The sequence below is a fragment of the Kogia breviceps genome, chromosome 11 (genome assembly GCF_026419965.1).
Source record: "Kogia breviceps isolate mKogBre1 chromosome 11, mKogBre1 haplotype 1, whole genome shotgun sequence".
NCBI lineage: Eukaryota > Metazoa > Chordata > Mammalia > Artiodactyla > Physeteridae > Kogia > Kogia breviceps.
In genome coordinates this window covers 9,843,086-9,861,851 of record NC_081320.1, presented here as the reverse complement: position 1 = coordinate 9,861,851, position 18,766 = coordinate 9,843,086, and the positions used below count along the sequence as shown (strand labels likewise).

General features: G+C 60.3%; 1 protein-coding gene across 1 annotated transcript; it reads left to right on the top strand.

Annotated features, from left to right (window-relative positions):
• The first annotated feature begins 1,571 nt into the window (after positions 1-1,571).
• PROM2 (prominin 2) lies at positions 1,572-16,740 on the top strand. The gene is made up of 24 exons (XM_059079982.2): positions 1,572-1,827; positions 2,483-2,532; positions 2,964-3,166; positions 3,262-3,382; positions 3,685-3,748; positions 3,974-4,063; positions 4,351-4,550; positions 4,947-5,021; positions 5,813-5,876; positions 6,121-6,280; positions 6,599-6,751; positions 7,726-7,849; positions 8,407-8,498; positions 8,630-8,714; positions 11,415-11,561; positions 12,059-12,130; positions 12,898-12,990; positions 13,126-13,179; positions 13,487-13,567; positions 13,792-13,860; positions 14,586-14,675; positions 14,902-15,008; positions 15,360-15,434; positions 15,657-16,740. Exons 1-23 carry the CDS (start codon positions 1,572-1,574, stop codon positions 15,421-15,423), a joined length of 2,514 nt encoding a protein of 837 aa, XP_058935965.2. The 3' UTR covers positions 15,424-15,434; positions 15,657-16,740.
• Positions 16,741-18,766: the final 2,026 nt, after the last annotated feature.

Sequence of the window (18,766 nt, the reverse complement as noted above, 5' to 3'; positions counted from 1 at the left end):
CCCAGCCGTGACTTAAGCCTACATCCCTTCCCTACTGCAGACTCCCGTGAGCAGCCAAAAACCCCTGTGCCCCTCACACACCCCGCAGACCAGGGCTGAGCTGGGGGGACGCTCTCCCTCCAGGGCTCCCGTGGGGGCTGCTATGGAAACTCACAAACTCCTAATACTTCTCTGAACACAAGTAATGCATGTTTGTTGCACACGCATTAGGAAGCAGAGATGAGCAGAAGAGAATTGAAAATTGATTCCAGCCGGAGATGATCATCGTTTTATGGCTTCACTCCATGCCTTCAGCTCTTTGTCATCAGCTGGTCACGCTTGTCAGTGCGCTGTGAGCATCGTTCAGGTCCAGAGAGCCATTTCCACATCGTTTTCTTTAACGACAGCCCAGTGTGTGAGATGGTCATTTCACCAATCTTTTCACTGTAGTGCCGTTGGGGCTGCTTCCGGCATCACGAATGATGCTGCCAGGAACATATTCCATCCATTTAGCCAGATTTTCCCTGACTGCTCAGCTACAGGCACCCTCTGGGTACTGGGCTTACAGCCACTGACAAAACAGAGGCCTGTGCACACACATCTCCGGGCATATTCTTTTTTTTTTTAACATCTTTATTGGAGTATAATTGCTTTACAATGGTGTGTTAGTTTCTGCTGTATAACAAAGTGAATCAGTTATACATATACATATATCCCCATATCTCCTCCCTCTTGCGTCTCCCTCCCTCCCACCCTCCCTACCCCACCCCTCGAGGTGGTCACAGAGCACCGAGCTGATCTCCCTGTGCTATGTGGCTGCTTCCCACGAGCTAGCTATTTCACGTTTGGCAGTGTCTATATGTCCATGCCACTGTCTCACTTCACCTCTGGGCATATTCGTGATAGTTCTTTCAGCTGATGACTGGATGGGACATTGCTGGGCACAGCTTTGCTGGATTCACTCTCCCAAAGGATTGTGCCCTTCTCAGTGGCCCCTCAGAGAGCTGCTCTGGACAAAGCCCTGTGGCCTCTGTGCTCCAGAATGACCTGGCACGGGCGCAGGCATGACCCGAGGAAACAGAGCAGGCCCCAGAGGAAGCTGGGGGAGGAGCCTGGTTCCTGGGCCCGGCGGCTGGTCTTGCCGCGCTCTGGGCCAGACCTTCACGGGGTAGTTGTTTTCCCAGGCCCCGGATTTGGCGGCTGCGTCCGGGCGCAGGGTGTAATAGTTGAAACTGGGCCATCCTAGATAACCCAGAGGTACTGAGGTGCCTTCCCCACCCAGCTCCGGAGGCAGCCCTCCCAGGAGCATCTGGGGAGGGGAGAGGGCGCCCAGGCTCCCACCCCAGGCCGCTGGGAGCGGGTCCGGACCAGGCCCTGCCCCCCACCCCGCAAACCCCACCCCCAGCCCAGGCCTCCGCCCCTTGCCCCGGCCGCGCTCCGGGCGGCTGCCCAGGTAGCCCAAACCTGTCGGGCCGGTTTCGAGAGCAGCGGGACGGAGGCTGGTGAAGGATGCACGGCCTGCCCCGTGCGCGGCCCGCACCCTCGGCAGCCTGAGCCCCGTCCGCCCGGCCCGCAGCCCACCGGCCGACCCCATGGTGCGTGCGCCCGGCCTCCTGGCGGCCCTGCTGCGCCTGGGGCTGGCCCTGGCCCTGGCCCCGGCCCCGGCCCTGCGGCGGGCGGGCGCGGCGGACTGCGGGGCCCTCGGCCCGGCGGAGCGCCTGGCGTTCGCCCCGGCGGGCAACACCCGCTGGCTGGCCCCTCGCGTCCGCGCGCCGGGGCCCCTGGACCCCCTCTACGGCACCGTGCGCCGTTTCCTCGCCGTGGTGCAGCTCAACCCCTTCCCCGCCGGTGAGTGCGCCCCTCCCCCGGGCGGGCCTCGGCGGGTATTGGGTCCCCACCCTAACCCCCTAATCTCCTCTCCACCGAGGGGCGCACCCACCGTCGGCAGGCACTTGGAGGGCGGGGTCCCCAGCACTCTCCAGCCCCACCTTCCTCCCCAGAAGGCCTGGGCACCCAGGGCATCACCTTCCTGTGTGACCTTGGACAAGCCCCTTTTCCTCTCTGAGCCGCGGTTTCTCTGTCCTAAGGTAGAGGAAGTTACAGTCAAAGCTCTCCAAGAGCCGGTTGAGCTTTTTCTCTGGGTCTGGGTCGCCGTGGTGGTTGTGAGGACCTGGAGGGGCGGCAGGAGAGACAGCTCCCAGCCTGTCCCCTGCCTCTCCGGGGAAGGGCTGCTGCTAGGCCAGGCCCCTTCTCTGCTTTTAACCGGGCTGCCGGCTTCCCCGCTGCAGGGCCTACCTGGGGGGCCCGGGAGGAGGGCTGAGTGAGCCAGGCCTCCCTGCAGACACAGCCTGCTGTAGCCCGGGCTGTGGTGACACCGCCTTCTCCGAGGGTGCCGAGGTGGCGGGAGGACCCCCTTCGGAGAACCCACCGTTGCCTGGCAGCGGGGGTGGACCCAGGGGCAGGGCAGTCGCTGCCCCCAGACCCAGCTTGACTCTCTTCCTAGAGCTGATAAAGGCCTTGCTGAATGAGCCATCCTCCGTGAAGGCAGATGAGGTGAGCGCTGGGGCAGCTGCGGGGGGAGGGCGTTCAGCGGTGAGCACGAGGGACCGAGGAAGGAGGAGGGCCTCGTCGGCTCAGCCCGTCTTGCTGGGTGTGTCCCAGGGTGGGGGTTTCTGGCATCCCTTCCCCTCTTCCGTGAGCACTGCAGTCCGCGGACCGCGGCTCTGCCCTGCAGCGGCTCTGGGGTTTGCAGGGAGCCCTAGCCTCCCCGGACTTCAGTTCCCTTGTTTGTAGGATGGTAAATAGCACTGAGGACACGGTGCCCCTCACAAGAGTTAAAGGAGATGCGAGATGCGTGCGTGGTGCCCCCGCCGCCCCGCCCCCGTGTGTGCCTCCCTCCCGTCGGGTGTCCCTCTGGAGTCAGGCGGGAGAGGGCAGGAGTGGCAGGGTCGGGACAGCCCCTCGTGCCTTGCTGCCCTGCCCAGGTGGTGCGGTATGAGGCGGGCTACGTGGTGTGTGCCGTGATCACCGGCCTCTACCTCCTGGTGGTACCCGCCGCTGGGCTCTGCTTCTGTTGCTGCCGCTGCTGCCGGCGCTGTGGGGGCCGCGTGAAGATGGAGCACAAGACGATGGCCTGCGAGCGAGGCACCCTCGTGGGATTCCTGCTGCTGAGCACCCTCGTGCTGCTGTGAGGGGCGCCCAGGTCAGGCGGGAGGCGTGGGCCGAGGCCCAAGGGGCCCACGGGCATCCAGCCAGCCCCTTCCTCTTCCCCCGTCCCCGCAGGATCGGCGTGGTCACTGCCTTTGTCACCAACCAGCGCACGCATGAGCAGATGGGCCCCGGTGCCAAGGCCCTGCCGGAGACTCTGCTCAGCCTCCGGGGCCTGGTCTCCGATGTCCCCCAGGTGACCACCAAGTAACCCTCCCCCCCCCCCACCCCGCACGTGCCCCCAGGAGCGCCAGCCACGGGCGGGACAGGGCAGGTTAGGTCCTGCAAATTCGTGCATAGCCGGCGAGTTAGAGAGGGTGCCCCTTCCAGCACGCACCTGACCGCCCCCTGCTGGAGAGTCACTGTAATCCGTGATGGCACCCATGGTATGGACGCCCAGTTGTGGCGGGTAGCGGGGGAATAGGGGCTGGGGAAGGGACGGGAGCTGGGGTGTCCAGTGACAGGAAAGAGCAGCCTCCCGGCCCTGTGTTTGCCTAGGAGCTGCAGGCCGTGGCACAGCAGTTTTCCCTTCCTCAGGAGCAAGTCTTGGAGGAACTGGATGGTGAGGGTTTCAGCTCAGGCCTGCCCTGGGGAGGCCTCTCATCCCCTCATCCCGGGCTCCACGTGGGAACATCCTCGCAGAGGCGGGGTTAGGGTCCAGCTGGGGAGCACGGCGGCCACTCCGCCGCAAGACCACCCTCCGGAACCCAGGGGAAGGAGGATGGTAGGGTGGGGAGGCCCCTAGGCTCCTGGGGGCCAGCCCCACAGACTGCCCTGTGCTCTCCAGGTGTCAGCAGCAGCATTGGGGACATAATCCACACCCAGCTCAAGAGCGCGGTGTATGAGGCCCTGGCCTCCGTGCTCAGCCTGGGCCAGGGTGAGTGTCACTGGGGGGCAGGCCCTGCCCTCGCCCGGCCCTGCATTTCTTACACGAAGTCAGCGGTCCCCACCCCTGACTTTCTCACGGCTTTATCCTAGGATCCCTTCTGGCACCTTTGCCCACTCCTGGCTTAACGTGCCCCAGGGCAGTTTCCATGATAACTACAGAGATTAAGGACCACCTGTCCCTTGGGTTTGGGAGGGAAAGATGTTCTGCCTCCTGCAAGGTCTCCGAGGATATGCTGTCGCAGTGGAGACCCCTCAGTCCAAACGTGGCTCTCGCAGCCCTGCAGGTCTCCGTGGACCACCTCCGAGCCCTGAACGCCACCTCCGTGGAACTTCAGGAGGGGCAGCGGGCCCTGGCGCCGGCCGTCCGGAGGCACCGGGAGCGCCTCCTGGTCCTGCTGCAGGAGCCCGGCTGCCGGGGCTGTGCAGAGGCCCTGGACAGAGCCCACGCCTTGGAGCTGGGAGCCGACTTCAGCCAGGTGCAGGCCCAGGGCGGAGGCCCCTTGGGGCGAAAGGGGCTGCTCTGCCCGCTGCTCCAGGAACGCCCGGGCAGCCTCTGTTCCGGGTGTTTCCTGACGCGGACTCCTGGTCCCTTTCCCTGGGCTGCCCCTCCCCTCTCCACGCACCCAGGGTTAACGATGGTCATCCTGGCAGTGGGGTGGGAGTTTCCCTGGGCCGCGCGCTGTGCCGTGAGCCTCACGTGACTTCGCTTCTTGAGTTCTCGCTGCCACCCAGGGCCTTCGGGGCTGTGGAGGTCCCCGTCTTGCACGCGAGGACACCGAGTGTTCAGAGGCCTCTGCCCCCATCCGTCCCCAAGGACCCCTCCCAGGCCTCTCCGTGGACTTTGTCATAACAGCCCCCTCAAACCATTTCAGGTGCCCTCTGTGGACGAGGCCCTGCATCGGCTGAAAGGTGTCCCAGAGGCCAACTTCTCCAGCATGGTCCAGGAGGTGAGTGCCTGCCCCGGTCTACCCGACTTCTTCGCAACCTGGCTGGGAACTCAGATGTGAGGGGCCTCGGTTTTTCTCTTTTGGGGTGGGAACCCAGTTGAACCTAAGACTTGGGTCACATCCGGGCCTCGCCTACCACGTGGCGCCCTGGGCTGGAGGCTCGCGATGCTGGTCCTTGTGTGCACGGGGTCTGGTGGGGGAGGCAGGCCTGGAGCTCCGAAGGAAGAGCTAGGACCCTCAGGGGGTGGGGTCTGGGGATGGCCCAGGAGCGAGCACGCAAGCTGAGCCCCAGACGACAGGCGGGCTCTCCTGGGGGGGGAAAGGTGCAGCATGAGGCAGCACCTGTGACCCAGGGCCTGGAAGATGCCGGGGTTGGGGAAACGGTGAGTCAGTCGTGCTGGGTAACTAGAGCAGAATGTTCCAGGAGGAGGGAAATGGGGCCTGAGGCTGGAAGAATAGACTGGAGCTGGACTTTAGGGAAACAGACCTGGTGGTCCTGTGCAGAGTGGCTGGGAGAGGTCAGAGGATGGCTAGGAGTCTACTGCAATAGTCCAAGCAAGAGGGGTGGGGACAGAAAGGAGCAATGTTTGGGGGAATTGAGTCAGGCTAGGCCGAGGGAGGGGAGAAGAAGGCATTGACCAAGAGAGCAAAGGGAAGCCTGTTTCCTGATTTCCTGGGCTGGGAGCACTGAGCGGGGGGTGCTCTCCCACTGGACCTGGTGATGCAGGGGTCCCCCAAGCTAGGACACCCATGCGGAGAGCAGGAGGCACAGCTGCATTTGGTTCCGGCAGGAGAACAGTACCTTCAACGCCCTCCCGGCTCTGGCTACCTTGCAGACGGCCGACGTGATCAGAGGTGAGGCCCTGCCCGAGGGCCAGGCTGGCTGCCTAGGATGGCCCCCAACCCATCCGTACCGAAGAGCCTTGTTGAGAGAGGAGTGGGGTGGTGGCGTGGGGGAGGTGAAGGCTGGCCTCCTGGCTGGGCCTGGACAGAGAGTAAACCATCTTTGTGCCTCCCAGATGTTCTTCCTGCCCACCCGTCTCCTCCCTGGGCCCCTGGGGGTCTTCCCCATCCCATAAGCCCCTGCTGCTTTGGGCAGAGCTGAAGAAGGTGGTGGCCCAGCAGCCTAGAGAGCTGAGGACACTGGTCGAAGCATTCCCAGGCTGGGAGGCGGCTTCTCGCTGGAGCCAAGCACTGGAGGAGATGGAACAGAGCAGCCGCCCCTACCTGAAGGAGGTGCAGAGATACGAGAAATACAGGTGCCTGGGAACCCGTGGGGGTGGGTGGAACGGGCAGCTCAGCTTCTCAGCCACCCCGGAACCAATTTCCAGCCCTCATCAACCCTCCTTATACTAAGTCTCCGCCTCCATTTAAGCCAAGAGCCCTCTCTCACTGGGCCTCCGTGTCCCCGCCTTGGCTCTGTGCCCTGGGGATCTGAGCCTGGGGACCCTATAGGAAGTCACACTTCTAAAGCCTCAGCCTTGGGGTAGCGGCCCCACCCAGCCACTAGGTCCTCCACCAGCCCCTCCTGTGCCCACTACTGCCCTTTCCGTGACGTCCCACCTTCTCTGTGGCAGGTGGATTGTGGGCTGCGTGCTGTGCTCTGTGGTCCTGCTTGTGGTGGTCTGTAACCTGCTGGGCCTCAACCTGGGCATCTGGGGGCTCTGTAACAGGGAAGACCCCAGCCACTCGGAAGCCAAGGGCGAGGCTGGAGCCCGCTTCCTCATGGTGTAAGAAGGGCTGGGGAGACGGGGAGGGTCTCTCCCCCGGGCCCCGGGCTGGCACATTCCTCTCATGCCCATGGACAGCTTCTGGCGTAGCTGCAGGAGCGAGTCCTGAGGATCAAGAGACTGAGCTCTGCTCTGGCTCTGGGCTGACTTGCTGGGTGGCCCTGGGCAAATTATAACCCAGCTGGGCCTCAGTGTCCTCGTTTGTATAAAAGGGTTGGCCTGGAGCAGGAATGCAGATAAGAAGCACTTCCCCTTCCCACACCAGTGGCAGCTTTAATAATCAATGGGCACCTTTTCTCTCTGAGCCCAGATACAGCCTCAGAATCCTGCTTAACCCAGTGTCCAGGCAGCACTACCATTAGGAGGTGGCACCAGAGGTAGAATCTGTTTGCCAGCCCTGAACTAGATAGTCTCTAAGGCCAGGGCTGCCACATTGAGTTGTGCAGGAGGGTCACTGTATAAAGGTGCCTGGCCAAAGGGGTGAGTGAAATCCAGCCCATGTTTCACCCTCCAAGCCTCAAATCCTGGCACGGGGCCATGCCTGTCTCACAAAGAAGCCTTGGTCAGTGGCACAGGTCCTACTCAGATGCTGTAGGTTGCTGCCTCTGCTGGTGGGTCCTGGCTGGCCATGCCAGGTGGCCCTGTTGGGGCTCAGTTCTGGAGCTGGTCACCTCCATGTGTCCTCGGCCCAGAGGCCGGCAGCCCTGGCTCTTTGAGCAAAACAGCTGCGCTCTCCTCTAGGCCGCCAGGGCCAGCCAGGGCACCAGTGGTAGAGTGGGGGTGGGGGAGGATGAGGTGGGGACAGTGAGAGGTTCTGAGTCCTCTCTCGTGCCCCGGAGGCTGAGTCCTCTGGCTCCTCTCCCAGAAGGGCTCTGCCCCGGGGCTGACGCACTGACCGTGCTGGCCCCAGGATGGAGGGCACGGTCCGGGGCGTCCTCCCTCCCGTCTCAACCCTGTCCCCCCGCCTCCTCCAGGGGTGTGGGCTTCGGCTTCCTCTTTGCTGCGCCCCTTATCCTCCTTGTCTACGCCACCTTCCTGCTGGGTGGCAACGTGCAGACCCTGGTGTGCCGGAGCTGGGAGAGCGGGGAGCTGTATGAGGTGGGCCTGCCCCGCTCTGGGGCCCCGAGGGATGTGGAGGGAGCTGTGGGCAGAGCGGGAGGTTTAGAAGGAAGTAGGAGCCCGAGGGGTTAAAAGGGAGAGAGAGAGAGACAGGAGGAATGATGGAGACGGCCAAGGAAAGAGATGGAAAACCACCGGTGAGAGAAAAGAGCCAGTGAGTCCCCGGAGGGCTGCCCAGGCCCCAGGCAGGGACCTCGAAGGATGGCACCCAGACCTGAGCCCCTCTGCCCCCCTAACACTGAGTCTGGGAACTGGGGATCCTTGTTCCCTGTTGCGTTGAGCAGGTGAGCCGAGATGCTGGCCTGGGTCCTCTGCTGGAGACCAGGCCGGCCACCCTCCTGGAGAGTCACGGGGAGGGCCCCTGCCAGGATTTAGGGCCCAGGAGTGATCTGAGTTAGAGGCAGGTGTAGGCTGGAGTCACTGGGTCGTGGTCTCTGCTGTGCCAGGGCGGCGTGGGACTAGGCCCCGGGGAGCCGAGTGGCCTTGCCCCCCCACTGCCCCCGCTCCAGGCGCATTCCTCTGTGGCCCATCCCTAGTTTGCAGACACTCCGGGGAACTTGCCGTCGTCCATGAACTTGTCCCAGCTTCTTGGCCTGAAGAAGAACCTCAGCGTCCTCCTGGCCTATCAGTGAGCGGGAAGCGTGGGCCGGGGGACGGGGTGTGAGGAGGGGCTGAGGTGGGCATCCCAGTAGGATGACGTCAGCCCCCCCCTGCCCCCCCCCACCCCTCTCATCTCTGATGCCTGTCGTTCCTCCCCAGGCAGTGCAAGCAAGGGGCTGCGCTCTGGACGGTCCTGCAGCTCAATGACTCCTATGACCTGGAGAAGCACCTGGATATCAGCCAGGTGAGAGAACCTTCTGGAACACAGTGGGGACCCCCTCCTGCAGATCCCCCCCTCTTCTGCTCTGGCCTTGCTGGAGGGACCATCTCCTTGAACCCGAGAAGTCTGCAAGAGCAGTTGAGGCGCCTCAGGGGCAGAGGACCCAGGTGCAAGCTCAGGACCTGGCCCAGGGCTAGAGCCCAGGGCAGCTTCCAGAGTGTGTGGGTGAGTGCGTGAACGCCTGGAGGCTCTGACCAGCGCTGAGCACTGAACACAGGTGAGGTTGAGGCCAGACAGGGTGGTGGCAGTGCGTGAGAGGACTAGGGTGTGTGTCCTGACTGAGGACAGCCATTGGTTTGGATGCTCCAGTCGGGAGCGGGGAGGTTGGCGAGGGAGTGTGACAGAGTGAAAACGATGGTGAAGTTGGGTACCACTGGGGGAGGGCCCCCCACAGCCTGTTCCCTAACCACTGGACTTTGCCAGAACTTGATGTGTACAACTGGAGAGATTTACTCACACTGGCAAGAGACAGTTCTGGAACAAAGAAAAGGAAGTGCTCCTTCATGAGAGGAGATGTACTTTGAGAATTTGGTTCTCCTAAGGGTGCACAGAAGCTGTAACACACTCCCTCCTTTCCTCTCTTCACGCCTAAATGAGGGGGGAGGAGAGCTGCCTTGGCTCCCAGGGTCCCCCAGGAGCCCTTCCCAAGCATATCCTGGGAAAACCACATTTCTCCCACCTGCTTCTCCCCCCACCCCTCCTAAACTGCTAACTCCCGATCCTGCCTTGTCTTCAGAAACCTTCCAACTCCTCTTTTTTTAAAAAAAAGTTTATTTTATTTATTTATTTTTGGCTGCACTGGGTCTTCATTGCTGCGCATGGACTTTCTCTAGTTGTGGCAAGCGGGGGCTACTCTTCGTTGCGGTGCACGGGATTCTCACTGCGGTGGCTTCTCTTGTTGCGGAGCACAGGCTCTAGGCACGCGGGCTTCGGTAGTTCTGGCACGCGGGCTCAGTAGTTGTGGCTCGCGGGCTCTAGAGCGCAGGCTCGGTAGTTGTGGCGCACGGTCTTAGTTGCTCTGCGGCATGTGGGATCTTCCCGGACCAGGGCTTGAACCTGTGTCCCTCACGTTGGTGGGCGGATTCTTAACCACTGCGCCACCAGGGAAGCCCCTTTTTAAAATGTATTTTATTTATTTACCAACTCCTCTTAAACCCACCACCTGCTGCCACTCCGCAGGGTAGCATAGCCAAGTGGTCCAGATTTCAGTCCCAACTCCACGCCTTAAACTATAACCTGGGCAGTTTCCTTATGCCGTAGCCGTCTCCTCTTTCAGCGTCTCTAATCAGACGAGAGGTCCGCTGAGCAGGCACTGTCCTGCTGCAAGGCCCCAGGGTGAAGGCTGGCCATGGAGGGCTGCGGCAGGGGGCCTGAGCAGAGGAGGCCCTGTGCTCGGCCTGCTGAAAGGGGAGGGCTCTCAGCCCTGGTCCAGGGAAGGGAGGGGTCCGGGTCACAGAAGAGTCTGGACAGATAGGGCTTCAGGTCCAGAGGGACTGGACAGTCCTTGGGGGCCATCTGGCAACAAACCAAATGTGACCTTAGGAGAACTTGTCCTCGAAGGAGATAATAGTGAGCTGATGATGCAGAGATAATTAAGACAAGGTGTGCTTTCCCGGGCACCAGGAGGACTCTGCCCACCTTGAGACATCTCCTTTACCTGTGTGTTACTGGTGCCTGAAATGCTGGTCTAAGAGCCCTGCCTCTGAGAGGACGGGCCTTTTCTGCCCCTGGGGAGGGAGCGTGAGGGATGGCGAGAGGTGAGCCGAGCTGAGCTCTGTACTCTGACACTGCCCCCTGTCTTCAGCCTCTCACCTGTGAAACATCGGGGCTGAATTTCATGCCCTTTAAATCTCTCCCAGCAGTGGTTGGAAAATGTCGAGTCCCTTTTTTTTTTTTTTTTTTTTTTTTTGCGGTACGCGGGCCTCTCACTGTCGTGGCCTCTCCCGTTGCGGAGCACAGGCTCCGGGCGCGCAGGCTCAGCGGCCATGGCTCACGGGCCCAGCCGCTCCGCGGCACGTGGGATCTTCCCGGACCGGGGCACGAACCCGCGTCCCCCGCATCGGCAGGCGGACTCTCCACCACTGCGCCACCAGGGAAGCCCCATCGAATCCCTTTTTAAACTGTGCTCCGTCTTAGAAATGTGATTGTGTCTATTCACTCATTCATCCATTCACTCCTTTTTACACATTCAACAAATTTGTACGGCACCCACCACGTATGAGCCTCTGCTCTAGACGCTGAGGGTTTGGTACAGAGTGGGCAGATGAGGTGCCATTCTCATGGAGCTGATGGCGGTAAACTAGTACCCAGATAAGTAAATAGCACACAGGTGCTGTGAAGACCTTAACACAAGGTGACGTGATCAAGATGCGCCGGGGGAAGCTGTTTTTCTTCTGGGTGGCCTGGGAAGGTCTGTGCTGCTGTCCAGTAGCCAGATAGGTGCTGGAGGAGAGCTGGGTCTTGGTGGGGGTAAGGTGGAGTTGGGGATGGGTGGGGAGCAGAGACCTGCTGGGAGCCTGTCTGGGGCTGGGAGTGTCCAGGGTAGGGGCCCTGGATATCCAGAAGGAGGGCCCTGAGGGCCTGCTGACCCCTCACCTAGAACAGCAGCTCTGGGGTCCTGGTTCAGCCACTGAGCACGGCTCCACCCTGCTCCCTCCCTCCCAGTACACTGCCAAGCTGCAGCAGGAGTTGCAGAAACTCAAAGTGGACGTGGAGAATCTGGACCTGCTGAGCCCAGCCGCCCGCCAGGACCTGGAGGCCCTGCAGAGCAGTGGGCTTGAGAGCATCCACTACCCAGGCTTCCTTGTTGAGGTCAGCGGTGGGTACCTCAGGCCAGGCCACGGCAGAGCAGAGGGGCCCGCAGAGGAGCTGGGGGTCGGGGAGCTGTGTCGCCTTGCCTTGGCCTTCCACCGTCCCTGGTCTCCTCCACATGCCCCTCCCCGTGGGGCCTCTTCTGCTGGGGGTGTCTCCGGACCATGTGCCCCAGGTGCCAGCACCCGGGCTGGGCGAGGATGGGTGTGCCTCCGCCCAACAGCGTGTGTTGCTGTCCATGGTCCTGAACCCACTGCTGTGGCAGATGCTGGTGGGACGTCACCTCTCCGCTGGGTTACACCAGAGGGCGCCCCATTTTTTTTTTTTCCTTTCCTAATGGAAAATGTCTCGTATGTTTCACACTTTCAGGTCAAACCCACCGTGACTGATGTGTCACAATAGACTTAGCTGGTGTGGGTGCTTTGGAGAAGACTGGGAATTCCGGGGCTGGGGGAGCCGGGGTTCATCGCCTCTTGGCCTCTCCTGTCCGTCTCCAGATTCAGAAGCCTGTGGTGAACACCAGCGTGGAGAAGCTGGCACAGGAGCTGGAGGGACTGTCCCAGACCCAAGTGAGAAGGGAGCAGAGACCCCACTTGGCGGGCTGGAGCCAGAGGCGTGGGACGGGGGACGGGGTGGGAGTGCCTGGGTTGGGGAGGGGACTGAGGGCCCCTGCCACCGAGGGCTGAGACTCTGGACCCCCGGCTGCGATGAAGGGTTCTGTAGCATCAGCCCTGGCTCAAGCTCTACCACCAACTGGCTGTGTGGCCTTGGGCAAATCGTTCCTCATCTCTACCACCAACTGGCTGTGTGGCCTCATCTCTGGGCCTCGGCGTCTTCATCTCTAAAGTGGATTACCACCCACCTCACATCAGATGACGTCAGATAGGGTCTGACATCGCACAGCTGGGAAGCATTGCTAGGTGCACACCGCCTGTGGAATCTGCTGGGACAGATGCTGTGAGGACAGCCCGATGGATCCGATATCATGCCAGTTGCCTCTAGACGCTTAAAATGTACTGGAAAAAGTAGCACTTTGTATTTATAAATATAGAGAGTTTAAAAAGTTCTCTTCAAGACATCTCATAGACACCCCTCCCCTACCCACCACGATGTGCAGAGCAAGCTAGGGCCGGACGTGGAACTTGGACTCAGGCCCCCAAACCCAGATCAGGCCAAGGAACTTAAGGAGGCCTCAGTTTTCTGCCTCTGAGCCCAGCCTCTGATTCCGGCACTTTCCACATCCCTCCAGTACGTCTGGTCGAACAGTTCGGTGAGGGCATGTCGGCAAAGCCTGTCCCGGGCCAGCGGAGTAACATTCTGATCTGTCTCCCCTCAGGGCAATACTGTGCTGGGGCAGCAGCTGCAGAAGGAGGCCCAGGGGCTCAGAAACCTCCATCAGGAGAAGCTCCTCCTCCAGCAGAGGCTTGTGGTAAGTCTGGAGGCTCAGGGAGTCCGGGACCTGGAGGGGGAGATGCAGGGAGGGGGCCAGGAAGAGGAGAGGGATGCTGGGAACCCTCCTTCTACCAGTTCCTTCCCCTGACCAGCCCTGATCTCTTCTTCACAGGCTAAGCTCAACCTCAGTGTCCATGCCCTGGCATCCTCGGCCCCACTTCTCCAGGTGGCTGCTGGGGATGGATGGGGAGGAGGGGAGCAGGTGGACAGCAGGGGGAGGAAGAATGTGTGGGCCCAGCTGGCTTGGGACCTCGCCTGCTCTGCCCAGTCAGTCCCACTGGAAGTTGAGGGTGGGGTGGGAAGAAATGAGGGTGGGTGGGCAGATCCTTGAGGACCACCATATGTGGTCTCTGTCCTTAGGGCCCGACACCGCCCACCCCAAGGTGAGTATGTCGTGTGTCGTACGTTGAGTTAATGAATGGATGAGTGAATGGGTGGGTGTTCCCTGACTGAGCCCCTCTCCTCTCCCCCAGCCGGAGACCTCAGATGTCCTGGACAGAGTCACTCACCTGAAAGGAGATCTGCCTACCTGGGCCACCCGTATCCTGAAGAATGTGAGTGGAAGGGGGGGGCAGGGGTGGCGGGTGCGCTTCAGAGTCAGAGGTGAGTTGAAGGGTTAAGGCTCGCAGGGCTCCCACCCCAGGATTCTCCAGCCCTGCCCCCTCACCGTGGCTCCCAGGAAAGCCAGCTTGGCCTGTCCTGATGGTGCCAGGCATGCGGGGGCAGGGGTGCTGGCCCTGAGATTCCAACCAGCACAGGGCTCCTGTCTTTCCCGCAGGAAAGTGAGTGTTTCCTGACCCGGGAGATGGGCTACTTCTCCCAGTACGTGGCCTGGGTGAGAGAGGAGGTGAGTGTGGGCTCAGACCCTCCTGGCCTCAGGCAAGCTTCCAGCGGTACCAGCTGTTCAACCTCCTCTGCCCCCCGAGAGCCCCTGGGGGTGCCTTAGGCCTTCAGGATTGAACCCAAACTCCCAAACCTGGCATCGGGCTGGCTGGGTTCCGCCCATGCCCCAACCTCTGCCATAGCCCTTCTCTGAGGCCCGAGCGCGGACCGGGTTGGCTGTGGCTCCCTGGGACATGCCGTCCACACCTGGCCCCCCACCCTTCCTCGTGCTGGTCCCCTCGCCTAGCCTGCCTGAGGCCAGCCCTGCCCTCGAAGTCCACCTCCTCCTGCGGGCCCTTGCTGATCACAGCCTCTGCGGGCCGTCTACCACCCACACTGGACCGGCAGGGGTCTCGCTTAACCCCGAGTGTGTCTGTACATGCGTGTGCGCGTATGTGTGTGTGCGCACTGCATTGTGTGTGTGTGCACACCGCCTCCCAGTGCGGGTGTGACGTGGAGAGCAGCTCTGGACACACGGTAGGGGCTTAACCGAGGCTGGTGAACAGGGTGGGGCAGGCAGGAGGTGAGCGATGAGCTGATGGCGGTGTGTCCTCCCTTCTCTGTGTTGCCACATCCGTGTGTCTGTGTACAGCTGTGCGGTGGCTCCCCACTGTGTCCCTGTCAACCTCCCTCTGAGCACCTGTGGGTCTGGGTGTGTCTGCATGTACCTGCCTCACGTTGACACCACAGGTGACTCAGCGCATCGCCACCTGCCAGCCCCTCTCCACAGCCCTGGACAACGGCCGTGTGATCCTGTGTGACATGGTGGCTGACCCCTGGGTGAGTGCCCCCCAGCGCATCAGGGCTCGCGGACGTGGAGGCCCCCATGGGAGGGGCAGCGTAAGGGGGGCCCTGCCCCGGGCCTGCACCCCCGTCCTTTGCCTCAGCTCTGAGAATGTGTCCCCGTGCCCCGCACTGAGTCAGCGGGGGGACTGGGGGTGCAGAGCAGGCTGGGAAAACGCCACTGCCCAGACACAGTGCGCCGACCTCGCCTCCTCTGTTCCAGAACGCCTTCTGGTTCTGCCTGGGGTGGTGCACCTTCTTCCTGATCCCCAGCATCGTCTTTGCCGTCAAGACCTCCAAATACTTCCGTCCCATCCGGAAACGCCTCAGGTGAGGAGGCTGCCGGCACTGTGGGGTGCAGCAGGGGCCCAGGAAGGAGCCCTTCCAGCTGCCGGGCCCGGCCCCTGCTGCACCCCATCTGAGGCCTCCAGGCAGGGGAGGCTTACGCCTAACCCTGAAAAGTCGCACCATCTGAGGAGCTCCAGGGCCAGGAAGTTCTTCCACGTGTCTGCCCTGAATCCTTCTTGCTGCAACACATCCGCCAGCCCTAACTTTTGGGCACTCTTGCTACCCCTGAAGAGCTCCTGAGGCAGGAAATTCCGGGCTCTGGGCTCGTTCCTGTGTCGGGGCTGAGGGTCTGGGCCTGGGGGCCTCACTCACTCACTTCCTGTGACGCTGCAGCTCCACCAGCTCCGAGGAGACTCAGCTCTTCCACATCCCCCGGGTCACCTCCCTGAAGCTGTAGGAGCCCAGTGAGTGAGTTGCCCCGCGCTTAATTCCTTGGTGCCAAGGGTGGGGCTGAGAAGGGAAGGGAAGGGTTTGGGATCTGGGGTCTCCAGGGCCCAGGAGGGCAGGAAGGTTCTGGGACTTGGCTGGGACTGATAGGCCTGAGCTCAGCTCCCCCTCCCTCCCCCTCCCTCCCCCTCCCTCCCCCTCCCTCCCCCTTCCCTTCCCCTGTTTGTTCTTAATCCACAACAGGGATATGGCCGCAAGGTGATGCATGGGGCTGCCTGTCTTCCCTGCTGACTTGGCCTGGACCAGAGGATTTCTGTCGCTTTTGCCACCAGAGCCCAGGCTGGCATCCAGGCCTGGATTGTCCCCCAATTCCAGTTACCCGAGCCCATCTTGCTACTCCCTTTGCACTCCTTTCTGCTCATGACCTCTTCATTCATGCTCAAAAACACACTTACCTTCTGTAGAATCTCAGAGCCAAGAGGTTCCTCCAGGTGTGTCTCCCTCATCCTCCTTGCTGCAGTCTGTTAGCTCCAGGAAGAGCCTATTGTCCACCTAGTGGAATCTCCTCCTCAGCCCCCTTGGCTAGGATAGAGGCCCTGCCCAGCCCCTCTGTCCCTTCTGCCCATGCCTCCCACACCTCTCCAAACTCCTTGCCCCTTTCCCTCCTCTCCTCTGACCCCCCACTCGCCCCACTTCACTCTGTCCCCTCCCCAGCCCTCACTTCCTCCCCCCAGGGAAGCCCTTTCCCCCCTTTGTCCCCGCTTTACCTTTTGCCACTACCTGTCGGCCACAGGGACCCCTCCTGCCCAGCCACACTAATCAGGTACCAAGCGGGCCAGGGGCCACCATGGCCTGGGCCTGGGCCGGCTGCAGGCTCTGCCTCGTGGCCCCCGAGCCCTCCACTGCTCAGGGGGTGGGACCCTCCACAGGCCCCGGCCTGGATGTCTGGCCCCCAGGGGCTGTGGGAGGCCCGTGTGAAGGCTGAGCCCCCCTCTGCACCTTGGGCTGGAAGTCACACTGCTGTGTGACTCTCGGCTTAGGGAGCATTGACTCCCTAAGAAGGGACCTGGGATGTGGGCTGGAGCGGGGGCTCCCCCTCGGCTCCCCAGAAGGTAGCCTCTTCGACAGTCGCCACCCAGCTTTCCCAGGAGAGATCTGGCGGCCACAAGAGGATTTTGCACCGTGGCCCTTACTTCTTCGATCCTATGCCCGTGACTGGGCATCTCCCCCAGTCCATCCTTGTGCCCTCCCTGCGTGCTGGACCCTGAGTTCCAGAAATGGGGAAGAGGAGGGGAGAGAAGAAGAGGTGGATAAGACCTCGGATCCATTAAAGTGTTCTCACTTGGCTGAGTCTTGGCTTCGGATCTTTCAGCTCTCCCAGGCAAGGGCCCTGGATGTGGTTGGTGCTTAGTGAGTATTTGTGGAGAGGAGAATCCAAGGCCTCCTCTGACCACAGGCATCCAGGGGTCACCCCAGCAATCAGCAGGTGGGGAGTGGGGGAGCAGGCAGACCTGGGTTCACACCTGGCTCTAACATTTGGTAACCAGGGCACCTTGAACATGATCCATGGGTCCCCTAGGCCTCAGTTTTTCCACCTGTAAAATGGGGAAGATAGTCATAGCCGCCTCCTAGGGTTGTGAATAATGTGACAATGTGTGGAAATGCCTTGGCAGGGGCCTGGCACAAAACAAATACTCAAATGCTGCTTTTTTTTTTTTTTTTGCCATGACTGCTCTGGGCCAGGGGCAGAGCTGGGTCTGGGCAGATACAAGCGAAGAGGGAGATGGGTCCCCATTCAAAGGAGCAAAGCCCTTCAAGATTAGAGTCTGCTGAGTTTCAGAGGGTGTCTATGTTTAGTTGCATCTTACAAACCAGCAACAAATTTGCTACTAGAAATTGGGACGGTACCTACACAATGTATTGTCACTATTGCAAGCACACTCTCAGACCAGCATCCTTGAATGTAGCACAATCGCCTCTTTTGGGCTTTTCCCAGAGGATTCTTGGCTTGCTTTTCATGTTGCCCTGTGTGGGGAACTGTAGCACCCTGCATTTTAAGAATGAGATTGATGGGATAAAAATAGAACTAGAAAATGATTGAAAAATCATTTCTAGTTCTCTATCAAAATTGCCTATCTTATCTTTTATGTATTTTAAAGTTCAATAACTCCCTAATATGGAGCCTCTGTGAGTCTGTTTCCAGTGTCTGTTGTTTCTCTTGGTTTTTGTTAGTATCGTCTTGTCTCCTCGCATACTTGGCAAAAATTGAGTGCCCCACGTTTTATATGAAAACCTGTAGAAATAATTTAAGGCACAGAATGAAATTATCTTGCTCCATGAGGATTATGTTTACTTCGGGCAGATCCCTTGGGATCCTGCAAACCAGGTGGTTTTACTTTACTTTCAGGGACCGAGATGATTTGCAGTCCCTTGGAGCCCTTGTCTATTTCTAGTTCATTCATATTCTGGGGGTGAAACCCTCTGGGGTCTCAACCCAAAGCATGAAAGATTTGTCGGGTACCCCCTGCTCTTGGTGGGCCTAGTTTTTTTGTTTTTGTTTTTTTAAATTTAATTAATTAATTAATTAATTTTTGGCTGTGTTGGGTCTTCGTTTCTGTGCGAGGGCTTTCTCTAGTTGTGGCAAGCGGGGGCCACTCTTCATCGCGGTGCGCGGGCCTCTCACTGTCACGGCCTCTCCCGCTGCGGAGCACAGGCTCCAGACGCGCAGGCTCAGTAGTTGTGGCTCGTGGGCCCAGTTTCTCCACGGCACGTGGGATCTTCCCAGACCAGGGCTCGAACCCGTGTCCCCTGCGTCGGCAGGCAGACTCCCAACCACCGCGCCACCAGGTAAGCCCGGTGGGCCTAGTTTTGACCTCCTTAGTCCCAGAGGCTATTAACCGCTCTGCTCAGCACCTTTGCAGTATCTTCTGGGATCAGCAGACCCCCTAGGGAGAAAGTAACCCCAGCTGCCAGCACACATCTCTTGGGTTTCCTTCTTTTCCCAGATCTTGGCCCTGTGATTTTTTTTACTGCCTTGTTTGCTCCCTGATACCCCTGAGTCAAACTTTAAAAAATATACTTTTTGAGCAGCTTTTAGTTGTCCTCAGTTGGGAATTTAGTCCAAATTACCTAGTCCAGCATGATCAGAAGTCAATAGTCCTAAAAAATTATCTGATTTCCCCCCTGTGAATTGGGAAAGGCTGCCACTCATTGAATTTAGTGTCCGGAAACCTTGGCCTAGGGCATTGCACATGGACTTTTCAAAGGAGCTCAATGCAGAGAGCATTACTGGCGGCTCTGGTTACCTGGGGGTGGGGTGGCACTCAGCAGGTGACAGACAGAAATAGCCACAG

Excerpts from the sequence above, each read along its gene's own strand:
- PROM2 (XM_059079982.2), top strand. The coding sequence starts at position 1,572 with ATGGTGCGTGCGCCCGGCCTCCTGGCGGCCCTGCTGCGCCTGGGGCTG. Across the intron at positions 8,715-11,414 it reads AGCACCTGGATATCAGCCAG|TACACTGCCAAGCTGCAGCA; the intron begins GTGAGAGAACCT and ends CCTCCCTCCCAG. Across the intron at positions 14,676-14,901 it reads ACATGGTGGCTGACCCCTGG|AACGCCTTCTGGTTCTGCCT; the intron begins GTGAGTGCCCCC and ends CCTCTGTTCCAG.